The sequence below is a fragment of the Pelophylax lessonae genome (genome assembly GCF_965119305.1).
Source record: "Pelophylax lessonae genome assembly, chromosome: 6".
NCBI classification, from domain to species: domain Eukaryota; kingdom Metazoa; phylum Chordata; class Amphibia; order Anura; family Ranidae; genus Pelophylax; species Pelophylax lessonae.
In genome coordinates this window covers 176,818,291-176,830,778 of record NC_138773.1, presented here as the reverse complement: position 1 = coordinate 176,830,778, position 12,488 = coordinate 176,818,291, and the positions used below count along the sequence as shown (strand labels likewise).

Here is a 12,488-nt window from a genome sequence, read left to right as displayed (position 1 = left end):
GATTGTGTTCACTGCACCCCAAAAAGGATGTTGTTCACTGCACCCCAAAAAGGATGTTGTTCACTCCACCCCAAAAAGATTGTGTTCACTGCACCCCACAAAGATTGTGTTCACTGCACCCCACAAAGATTGTGTTCACTGCACCCCAAAAAGATTGTGTTCACTGTACCCCCCAAAGATTGTGTTCACTGCACCCCACAAAGATTCTATTCACTGTACCCCACAAAGATTGTGTTCACTGCACCCCAAAAAAGATTGTGTTCACTGCACCCCAAAAAGGATGTTGTTCACTGCACCCCAAAAAGGATGTTGTTCACTCCACCCCAAAAAGATTGTGTTCACTGCACCCCACAAAGATTGTGTTCACTGCACCCCAAAAAGATTGTGTTCACTGCACCCCAAAAATGATTTTGTTCACTGCACCCCAAAAAGGATTTTGTTCACTGCACCCCAAAAAGGATGTTGTTCACTCCACCCCAAAAAGATTGTGTTCACTGCACCCCAAAAAGATTGTGTTCACTGCACCCCACAAAGGATTTTGTTCACTGCACCCCAAAAAGATTGTGTTCACTGCACCCCAAAAAGGATGTTGTTCACTGCACCCCAAAAAGGATTTTGTTCACTGCACCCCAAAAAGATTGTGTTCACTGCACCCCACAAAGGATTTTGTTCACTGCACCCCACAAAGATTGTGTTCACTGCACACCAAAAAGGATTGTGTTCACTGCACCCCAAAAAGATTTTGTTCACTACACCCCAAAAAGATTGTGTTCACTGCAGCCCAAAAAGATTGTGTTCACTGCAGCCCAAAAAGATTGTGTTCACTGCAGCCCAAAAAGATTGTGTTCACTGCAGCCCAAAAAGATTGTGTTCACTGCAGCTCACACACAGAAAAATGGATGTGGATCACTGACACCTGCCTATCTCCAATCCCACACCACACAGCAATATCGATTGTAGTTTGTAGAACACAGTTTCCCTAAAATTCAGCAGACTCTGTCCCTAACAGGATTGAGAAGAGATCGTAGATCAGGATTGAGTGCAGATTCACCCCACCCCCCACACAGCAATATCGATTGTAGTTTGTAGAAGACACTGACCCTATAATTCAGCAGACTCTATCCCTAAAATGCCTACAACTCGCCCTGCCTAAACACTCCGACCTGTCCCTCAATTCTATCCGGACACAAATGGTTTTTTCCTGCCTATCTGTCCCTAATCAGCAGCCAGCACATTGATGTGTGCTCTGTCCCTTAGCTAAGCAGCAGAATGACGCTGCTGCGGCGGCTGCCTCGAACTTATAAAGACTTGGTCACATGCTTCAGACGGCCAATCACAGCTACTAAGACATTTGCAGGCATGGCTGGGATGGCTTAAGGCACACCAGTTAAACGATTGTTGATTGGCTGTTGAAAGCCCGCCATGAAAAGAGCGCCAAAGCATGCAAAACCCGGAAATAAAACGACCGAACACGGATTTTTACCCGAACATACAGTAAAGTGTCCGTGTCCGTGTTCGGGTAAAAAAAATCCAATTATTCGGTACGAACACGAATAATACAGTCCGTGTTCGCTCAACACTATAAATATACTAAAACAAAGAGAAATCCATCTTTCCCCTATGAGACAAGCACAAGGAAATCAGTTGCGCAATCATGAAATTGTGGTGATACTAAATAGATGAATAAATATCAGTCCATCAAACATAATCAATTTAGAAAATAGTCCTTCATGCAAGATAAATAAATAGAAGTGACTCGCTCCGGAGATAGAGATAGCCCTATTGCTTGTACACCTCACACTTCACCACCAATGTGTTATCCACTCCCAATAGATTGGCCACTCACCAGAGCTGAATGCCTTTCCACTCTCATAGACAAGGCACAAAACACTTCATAGATTAATCCAGGCTGCCCAAATGATCAATTGCAAACATCTCACTCCGTCCACTCGTCCCATATGTCCGTATCTATTTCCTGGGACGAGTGGACGGAGTGAGATGTTTGCAATTCATCAAACCGGGCAGCCTGGATTAATCTATGAAGTGTTTTGTGCCTTATCCATGAGAGTGGAAATGCATTGAGCTCTGGTGAGTCGCTAATCTATTGGAAGTGGATTACACATTGGTGGTGGCGTGTGAGGTGTATGAGCAATAGCAGATTGGGCTTTCTCTATCTCCGGAAGCGGGTCACTTCTATTTATTTATCTTGCATGACGGACTATTTCCTAAATGGATTATGTTTGATGGACTGATATTTATTTATTGATCTATTTAGTATCACCACAATTTCATAATTGTGCTACTAATTTCCTTGTACTTGTCTCATAGGGGCAAGATGGATTTCTCTTTGTTTTAAATAAATAAACCTGCTTTTGGCTTAAAAATTCAACCTAAATGGGTCCTGCTTGACCCTTTTCATAGATCTAGGTCACACTGTAATAATCTAACCCAGTAAAATATGTTATGCTTACTTTTGTATAAGAAATGCTAACTTCAAACTTTTTGTGTTTTTTAGAAGAAAAGAGTGAAGGAATCTGTCTCATCCAGTCTGTCTTCCTCGGACTTGGGTAGCTTCGTGCCTGAAAGTTTACTTCCTGTTAGCTGCAGCCGAAAAAACAGACTGAAGGCGAAGTCTAAAAGCTTAAAGGAAGAGGTAAGAGTGTGAAGAGAATGCACTGATGACCATAGTTCAATATAAGCATTTCTTCCTAAATGTTCCTTTTTATTTAGATGGAACTAGATAAACTTTGGATTTAGCTTACAAGTCATCTCCAAAGAAAACTTGAAACTATTACTCCTAAAATGTTTAGAGCTTGCTGTAATAATACAGTGCATCTGGAAAGTATTTATAGCGCTTCACTTTTTTTCCACATTTTGTTATATTACAACCTTATTCCAAAATTGATTAAATTCATTATTTTCCTCAAAATTTGACAAACAATACCCCATGACAACATGAAAGAAGTTTGTTTGAAATCTTTGCAAATTTATTAAAAATAAAAAAATCAAATAAATCCCATGTTCACAGCCTGTGCTCAATACTTTATTGAAGCACCTTTGGCACCAATTACAGCCTCAAGTCTTTTTGAGTATGATGCTATAAGCTTGGCAAACCTATTTTTGTTTTTTTTGTTGGGTATTTTCTCCCATTCTTCCTTTCAGGACCTCTCAAGCTTCATCAGGTTGGATGGGGAGCATCAGTGCACAGCCGATTTCAGATCTCTCCAGAGATGTTCAATTGGGTTCAAGTCTGGGCTCCAACTGGGCCACCCCGTAGCCACTCCTTTGTTATTTTGACTGTGTGCTTAGGGTCGTTGTCCTGTTGGAAGATAAACCTTTGCCCCAGTCTAAAGTCCAGAGTGCTCTGGAGCAGGTTTTCACCAAGGATGTCTCTGTACATTGCTGCATTCCTCTTTCCCTCGATCCTGACTAGTCTCCCAGTTCCTACCACTGAAAAATATCTCCACAACATGATGCTGCCACCACCATGCTTCACTGTAGGGATGGTATTGGCCAGATGATGAGCGGTGCCTGGTTTCCTCCAAACATGATGCTTGCCATTCAGGCCAAAGAGCTCAATCTTTGTTTCATCAGACCAGGGAATTTTGTTTCTCATGGTCTAAGAGTCCTTCAGGTGCCTTTTGGTAAACTCCAGGTGGGCTGTCGTCTTTTTCTGAGGAGTGCTTCCATCTGGCCACTCTACCATACAGGCCTGATTGGTGGAGTGCTGCAGAGATAGTTGTTCTTCTGGAAGGTTCTCCTCTCTCCACAGAGAAATGCGGGAGCTCTGTCAGAGGGACCATCGGGTTCTTTGTCATCTCCCCGACTAAGGCTCTTTCCCCCCCGATTGCTCAGTTTGGCTGGGCGGCCTGCTCTTGGTAGAGTCCTGGTGGTTCAAAAATCCTTCCATTTACGATGATGGAGGCCACTGTGCTCATTGGGACCTTCAATGCTGCAGAAATTTTTCTGTAAACCTTCATGCCTTGGTTTGTTCTCTGACATGCACTGTTAACTGTTAGGCCCCTTTCACACAAGCAGGACCGTTCAGATCTGCCTGTCAGTTTTTCCAGGCGGATCTGAACGGATGCCCCATGCATCTCTATGGGGCATCGGATCTGGACGGATGGAAACCCTATTTCCCATCTGTCCAGCGGATCGGATCAAATGGGATAGGATGAGAACAGACAGGCGGTCCGTTCTCACCTGATTCCCCCATAGAGAACAGCGGGGACCTGACAGCTCTGTCTCCACACACAGTGCCATCCACCTGCTCAGCGGGGGATTGGCTGATCGATCCCCCGCTGAGATAAACGGAGGCTGCTGACGGACTCCCATGTGTGAAAGGGGCCTAAAAGACAGGTGTGTGCTTTTCCAAATCATTTCCAATCAAATGAATTTAACACAGGTGGACTCTAATCAAGTTGTAGAAACATCTCAAGGATAATCAGTGGAAACAGGATGCACCTGAGCTCAATTTTGAGTGTCATAGCAAAGGCTGTAAATACTTATGTACATGGGATTTTTTCCTTTTTTATTCTAAATCTGCAAAGATTTCAAACAAACGTCTCTCACAATGCCATTATGGGGTATTGTTTTGTAGAATTTTGAAGAAAAATAATGAATTTTAATCCATTTTTAAAATAAGGCTGTAACATAACAAAATTTGGAAAAAGTGAAGCGCTGTGAATACTTTCCATATGTACTGTAAGTAGGGTTTATTCCTGACTGATAAAAATGGAACTTGTTACCAATGTTAATAACAGGAGTGATCACTAAAAGCTGGTAACTTTTCTCGAAAAGAGGTGGCAACCTTATTAATAAGAGATGTAAGGCAGAGTCAAGCAAGCAAAGTGACACGGAAGACAAGCACATGAAGGAGGATGAGAAATGTATTGGCAAAGATCTACCGATAAAGTCCCACGGCAGCATAAGACAGGTTCAAGTCGATAGTACTGTATTTTATAAAATAACTATAATGTTGCATCTGGAACCTAGCACTGTGCCAGTTTGTGATGTGCCTAACCACTTCTTTGGTTTGGTTTCCTCTGGAGCAGTGGTCCTCAACTCCGGTCCTCAGGGCCCACTAACAGGCCAGATTTTAATTATTACCTTGGGGAGATGCAGACTAGAGTAATGCAATCACTGAGCACTAAATGATATCACCTGGGATGTATTTCAGTTATCTTGCAAACCTGGCCTGTTAGTGGGCCCTGAGGACCAGGGTTGGGGACCAGTGCTCTGGAGGATCCAAACGAAACACGTCTGGCAAACTGAGAGCAGGCTTCTGCAGTACCTGCGGACAAGGCTTCATCAGCATGAAGGTGCGCCCTCACCCGTATTAGGGTCGGGGGGACGTCTTTGCTGGTTTACTAACCCGTGGTCTTCCCTGGTACAAAACAAGTGGGTCCATGAAGTCATTCGGTCCGGCTATAAGATCGAGTTTCGCTATTGTCCCCCAGCAAGGTTTATTGCTTCCAACTTGTGCCTGTCCCCGGACTGCTTACGGGGTCTGTTTGGGGCAGTACAAGACCTGTTGCTTCAAGGGGCGATTGTCCCGTTCCCACTTCGAAACGTTTTCAGGGTTTTTACTCAAACCTGTTTATAGTTCCCAGGAAGGAAGGCAAAGTGCGTCCAATCATGAACCTCAGGGCGCTGAACTGCTTTGTGCGGTGCAGAAGTTCAGAATGGAGTCCGTTCGCACGGTGGTGGCATCCCTGCATCAGGGGGATTTCCTTGCCTCTATCGACATCTAGGATGCCTACCTTCACATTCCAATATGTGCCAGTCACCAGCGCTTTCTCCAGTTTGCTGTGGGAGAGGAGCGTTATCAGTTTGTGGCATTACCCTTTTGGTCTCGCCTCAGCTCCTCGGGTCTCCACAAAATTGTTACCCCCGGTGCTAGCTTTGTTACGCCAACGGGGGATTGCGGTGCTTGGCTACATGGAAGATCTCCTTCTGCGAGCGGAGTCTTCTGCTCTGGTGGAAAACCTGGAGATCACAATATGAACTCTGTGGGAGTTCAGATGGATTCTGAATTTTTAGAAGTCTCCTCTAGTTTTGTCCACAAAGCTGGACTATCTTGGCTGACTCTGGACTCGGTCTTATCCAGAGTGCTCCTTCCTCCAGTAACTCCAGAAATTGCAGGCTGCAATTCGTCTCCTGCTGTCCAGCAGATGGTCATCCCTTCGGACTTGCATGCAGGTGCTGGGTCTGATATTGTCTACCTTTTTAGGCAGTTCTGTTTTTGCACAGGTTCATACGAAGTCCCTGCAAAGAGAGATTCTGGCCAAATGGGGCAAGACGCCGCAGTCTCTGGACAATCAGATCCGGCTGAGTCGGGGAACGAAGGAGTCCCTGATATGGTGGCTTTGTTCTTCGGCTGGGCAAATTCTTCCTCCCCTTGTATTGGACAGTAGTCACCATGGATGCCAGCCTATCCGGCTGGGGAGGCATCCTTAGCAAGCATTCTGCTCTGGGGATCTGCACACTGGAAGAGTCCAGACTACCGATTAATGTCTTGGAACTCCAAGCGATCAGACTGTGTCTGGACCATTAGATGGATCGTCTTCAGGGTTGTCCAGTGCGCATTCAATTGGACAGTGCCATGGCCGTGGCTTATCTCAATCACCCAGGGGGCACAAGAAGTGTCCTGGCGGCTTTGAAGGTAGTCTGCATTCTAGTAGTAGTGGGCAGACACAGTTCGTTACAGCCCTCTACGCCGTACACATTTCCGAAGTGGAAAACTGGCAGGCAGATTACCTCAGTCGGCAGGCGTTGGACCAAGGGGAGTGGTTCCTTCTTTCGGAGGTGTTTCATCAGTTGTGTGTCCAGGGGGGCATCCCTGAGGTGGATCTGTTGGTGTCTTGGCTCAACTGAAAGGTGCAGAGGTTTGTGGCTCAGTCAAGGGATCCTCTGGCTGACGCCACAACTGCGCAGTTGGCCCTGTGGGGTCAGTATCATCCGATTTACGCCTTCCCTCCCCTCAAGCTTCTGCCAAAACTTCAATGCAGGATCGAGGCAGAAGGGATTCCAGTCATCTTAGTAGCTCTGGACTAGCCTTGCCAGGCTTGGTACGCCGATCTGGTGCGGCTGGTCACCAATGTTCCTTGGAAGCTTCCTTTCAGGAAGGATCTGCTATCCCAAAGACCGATCTTCCATCCTCCTTTACGGTCGCTGGCGTTGACGGCTTGGCTAAATGGGGTGGGTGCAGCCGTACTGGGTGAGAGGATGGCCAAAAAGTTAGAGGGGCTTTTAAACTAGGGAATGGGGGGGAGGGTACAGATGTAGAATTAGCCAGTGGAAAGCAAGTTTCAGAGGGCAGAAATGGGGGCATTAGCGGTAGGGTGTTCGGAGCTCCTAAACCCAGGGTAGGTACGGGGAAAAATCAAGAGAGCAGCCTAAAAACATCAAATGAGGATAAATGTAACCGATCAAAATTACGAGGTTTGTATACCAATGCCAGAAGCCTGGCCAACAAGATGGGAGAGCTGGAGCTGCTGATGTTTGAGGAGGACTTAGATTTTGTGGGGATAACTGAGACTTGGTTTGACAGCTCTCATGACTGGCTGGCGACCATTCAGGGGTATTAACTTTATCGCAGGGATAGAGAGGGTAAAAAAGGGGGAGGGGTATGTCTGTATATTAAGAACAGTATACAGGTAAATATGAGGGATGATATTAATAATGGAGCTAAGGACGAGGCAGAATCCCTATGGGTAGAGCTTCAAAGGGAAGGCACGGTGGGGAAGGTAATATTGGGCGTATGCTATAGGCCCCCCAACCAGAGGGAGGAGGGTGAGGCGGACCTCATGTTACAGATAGGATTGGCAGCAAGGATGGGAAATGTCATTATAATGGGGGACTTTAATTATCCGGATATAGACTGGGCAGAAGGAACCGCGCACTCAGCCAAGGCTCGGCAGTTCCTAAATGTTTTGCAGGACAATTTCATGGGTCAGATGGTGAATGCACCGACAAGAAACAATGCGGTACTTGACCTACTGATTACCAACAATACAGACCTGCTCACGGATATAGAAATACGGGAAAACTTAGGGAACAGTGACCATAGGTCAATTGGTTTCAGTATTAATTACAGTAATAGGAAACACAAGGGTAATATAAGGACACTGAATTTCAAAAGAGCCAATTTCCCTAAACTGCGCTCGCTGCTAGAAAATATCAAATGGGATAGAACCCTGGGAACAAAGAACACGGAGGAAAAATGGGAGTGCTTCAAGAGCATACTTAACAAGGGGGTGGGCCAGTGCATTCCACAGGGAAATAAATTTAAAAGAGCAAAACTAAACCCTGGGTGGCTAAACTCCAACATAAAAATGTATATTAGAGCTAAAGAAAAGGCCTTCAAAAAATACAAGACTGAGGGGTCATTGGCAGCATTTAAGCACTACAAAGAGTGTAATAAGAAATGTAAAGACGAAATCAGGGCGGCTAAAATAGAACACGAGAGACATATAGCGGTGGAGAGTAAAAAGAACCCCAAGAAGTTCTTTAAGTATATAAACAGTAGGAAAGCGAGGCCAGAGCACATTGGCCCCATAAAAGATGATAAAGGAAAAATGGCCACTGAGGACAGAGAAAAGGCGGAAGTGTTAAATAATTTATTTTCTTCAGTCTTCACAAAGGAATCGGGGGGCTACACGAAACTTGCTTGTAAGGCCGAACTAAATAATACACCTCAGGAAGTGCCGCCATGGCTAACAGAGGATAGACTTAGAGCTAAACTAGAGAAACTTAACATAAATAAATCCCCGGGACCGGATGGCTTGCACCCGAGGGTTCTTAATGAGCTCAGCCAGGTGATTGTCAGACCATTGATCTTTAAGGATAGTTTACAGACGGGTATGGTGCCAGCTGATTGGAAAAAAGCCAACGTGGTACCAATATTTAAAAAGGGGCCGAGATATATCCCGGGTAACTATAGGCCGGTCAGCCTAACATCAGTAGTCTGCAAAATTTTAATACAAGACTTTAGTAATGAAAACAGTATTCTAATTAGTAATCAGCATGGATTCATGAAAAATCGTTCGTGCCAAACCAATCTATTAACCTTCTACGATGAAGTGAGCTGCCACCTAGATAAAGGAAAGCCTGTGGATGTGGTGTATCTGGACTTTGCAAAGGCCTTTGACACCGTTCCCCACAAACGCTTACTGTACAAACTAAGGAAGGTAGGTATGGACCATAAGGTGAGTACCTGGATAGAGAACTGGCTCCAGGGGAGAGTACAGAGGGTGGTGATTAATGGGGAGTACTCGGATTGGGCGGGTGTGGAAAGTGGGGTCCCCCAGGGTTCTGTCCTGGGACCAATCCTGTTTAATTTATTCATAAATGATCTAGAGGAGGGGATATCGAGTACAATCTCAGTATTTGCAGATGATACTAAATTAGGCATGCCAATATCTTCTATGCAGGATGTGGAAACCTTGCAAGCGGACCTGAACAAAATAACGGGGTGGGCAACTACATGGCAGATGAGATTTAATGTTGAAAAATGTAAAGTAATGCACTTGGGGACCAGAAAGCAAGCTACTCACTAGGGGGGGAACCTCTGGGTGAGTCTAGGATGGAAAAGGACTTGGGGGTACTGGTAGACAACAGGCTTGGCAGTGGCATGCAATGCCAAGCCGCCGCAAGCAAAGCCAACAGAATACTGGGTTGTATAAAAAAGGGTATTCACTCCAGAAATAAAGAGATTATTCTCCCGCTCTACAAGACTCTGGTCCGGCCACATCTGGAGTATGCTGTCCAGTTCTGGGCACCGGTCCTCAGGAAGGATGTGCTGGAACTGGAGAAAGTCCAGAGAAGGGCAACAAAAATAATTAGGGGAATGGAGGACATCAGCTATGAGGAAAGACTACAAGCACTGAACCTATTCTCTCTGGAGAAGAGACGATTGAGGGGGGATATGATATCAATGTACAAATACTGTACTGGCGACCATAGCATAAGGAACAAACTATTCAGAGAAAGGAGATACAATAAGACACGTGGCCACTCACTAAAACTTGAGGAAAGGCGGTTTAACCTTAAAGTGCGCAAGGGGTTCTTCACTGTAAGAGCGGTAAGGATGTGGAATTCTCTTCCACAAGCAGTCGTATCAGCAGGGAGCATTGATAGTTTCAAAAAACTATTAGATGGACACCTTAAAGACCACAACATACAGGGGTATACAATGTACGGTTAAAAGAAAACACACACACAATCATAGGTTGAACTGGATGGACTGATGCCTTTTTTCAACCTCACTAACTATGTAACGCCAGGTGCTGAAGGATAGAGGTTTATCTGAGTCGGTGACTCCTGCACTGTTAAAAGCTAGGAAATCTACTTCTAGGAAGATCTCCCATCGTACATGGAAGATGTACATTGCATGGTGTGAGTCTCTTGGGGTTCATTCTCGCTCCTTCTCAGTGGCTCTGGTCTTGACCTTCTTTCAATGGGGGTGGGGGGATGTTGAACACAAATTGGCATTGAGTACCATCAAGGGCCAGGTGTTGGCTTTGGCGGTCTTCTTCCAACGACCATTGGCCACACGCTCCTTGGTGCATACCTTTCTTCAGGGTGTCTGACGGTCTCTGTTGCTCCTTGGGATCTCAATATGGTGCTTTCGGCCCTCCAGAAGCCTCCCTTTCAGAATCTTTAGGGGATTTCCCTGCTTACGCTGTCCTAAAAGGTGGCCTTTTTGGTGGCTATCACCTCTGCATGCAGGGTGTCAGAACTGGTGGCGTTATCCTGTCGTTCACATTACCTGGTGATTCACAGAGATAAGGTGGTTCTTTGCCCCCGTCCATTTTGTTCCTTCCAAAGGTTGTCTCTGATTTTCATTTGAATGAAGACAACGTGTTGCCTTCCCTGTGTCCCAGGCCTAAACATCAGAAGAAAATTGCCTTGCATGCCTTGGATGTGGTCTGGGCAATTAGGGTGTGCCTGGTAGCTACGGAGTCTTTCAGGAAGTCAAACTCACTATTTGTGCTTACTGATGGGCCTCGTAAAGGGTTTTCCGCTTCCATATGGATCAGACAGACAGTGATTCAGGCCTATTCCATCAAGGGTCAGTTTCCTCCTTCCCTCTTAAGGCGCACTCTACTAGGGCGTTTAGTGCCTCTTGGGCCTTCTGTCATCAGGCATTAGTGATGCCGGTTTGCAAGTTGGCCATCTGGTTGTCGGTGCACAATTTCACAAAGTTTTATAAAGTGAATGTGTTGGCATCTGCGGATGCTTCTTTTGGCCGCAAGGTTTTGCAGGCTGCTCTTCGATGGTTTATTGTTTTTTTCAGGTGCCTGTTGCCTGGTTGGCTACTGTTTAGCCTTGGGAATTTTTTTTGCTGTTCCCACCCCTCATGTTTAAGACTGTTTTGGGACATCCCAACGGTTATAGAGATCAGAAGTAGTGTCCGTCAATGAACGAAAGAGAAAATGGGGTTTTTGACTTACCATAAAATCCATTTTTCTGATGTTCATTGACCGACACAGCACCTACCCCTCTGTGGAGTTGTAATTCTTCTGACACTGCTTGTAACTAAAGTGAGTGCCTATAGCAGAGAGAGGGAGTATACCCCCTGGGACTTCCCATGGGCATAGCCAGACTTTTTGTAAATAGATATGTTTATTTTCTGCACTGATGAGGCCGCACTGACAGGCACTGATGGGGTGGCACTAATATGCGGCACTGATAGGCAGCACTCATATGCAGCACTGGTGGGCACTCACAGGCGGCACTGATAGGCAGCACTGATGGGCACTGATAGGCGGCACTGGTGGGCAATGATGGGCATCTGGTGGGCAGCACTGATGGGCTGGGCACTGGCGTACAGCACTGATGGGGAGGGCACTGGGTGGCTCCCTGAGCCCTGATTGCCATCCCTGGTGGCCATGATGGGCATCCCTGGGGTCATGGGTGGGCATCCCTGGTGGTTCTAGTGGCACCCCCCCAAGGGTCTGCAGTGGTAATCAATACTATGATTACCAGTGCAGACCCCCCCACCCCCCCGTCAGGAGAGCCGCAGATCGGCTCTCCTCTACTCGTGCCTATCAGGCACGAACTAAGGGAAAACCGATCAACGACACTTACTATTTACTATGTGACCAGCTGTGACTGGACACAGCTGGTCCCATGATAAAGAGCCTACGTCAGTTACCAAGATCGGAGATGCAGGGGCGCGCAGAGCGTTAGTGTGGGGCTTAGCAGTAAGCTCTGACACCAAGAAATGTTGGAGCTTTGCGTGTCAGATGATCTAGCATAGATACAAAGGTTTGGATAGCTGCTGCAGGTTTATCCAAGTAGCTCAGCTCAGTTTTTTTGCCTTCAAATCTCGCCGATAGTGCTTGTTTTACAGGTAACCAGATTTATCACTGCAAATGTTTTTTTTGTCTAGATTTTATCGAAAATAAAATCTGAGATGTCACCACTCCTCTCACATATTTACACTAAATTTGCATTGAAACCACACATGCTAAGCAGAATTT

At 45.9% G+C, this 12,488-nt stretch overlaps 1 protein-coding gene across 1 annotated transcript in view; it reads left to right on the top strand.

The window, feature by feature from the left end:
• The window catches only part of TNRC18 (trinucleotide repeat containing 18), a 399,546-nt gene that overhangs the window by 328,689 nt on the left and 58,369 nt on the right, over window positions 1-12,488 (top strand). Inside the window, exon 19 of the mRNA XM_082260849.1 lies at window positions 2,516-2,653. Coding sequence (XP_082116975.1) covers window positions 2,516-2,653 — 138 coding nt within the window. The remainder of the gene's footprint in view (window positions 1-2,515; window positions 2,654-12,488) is intronic.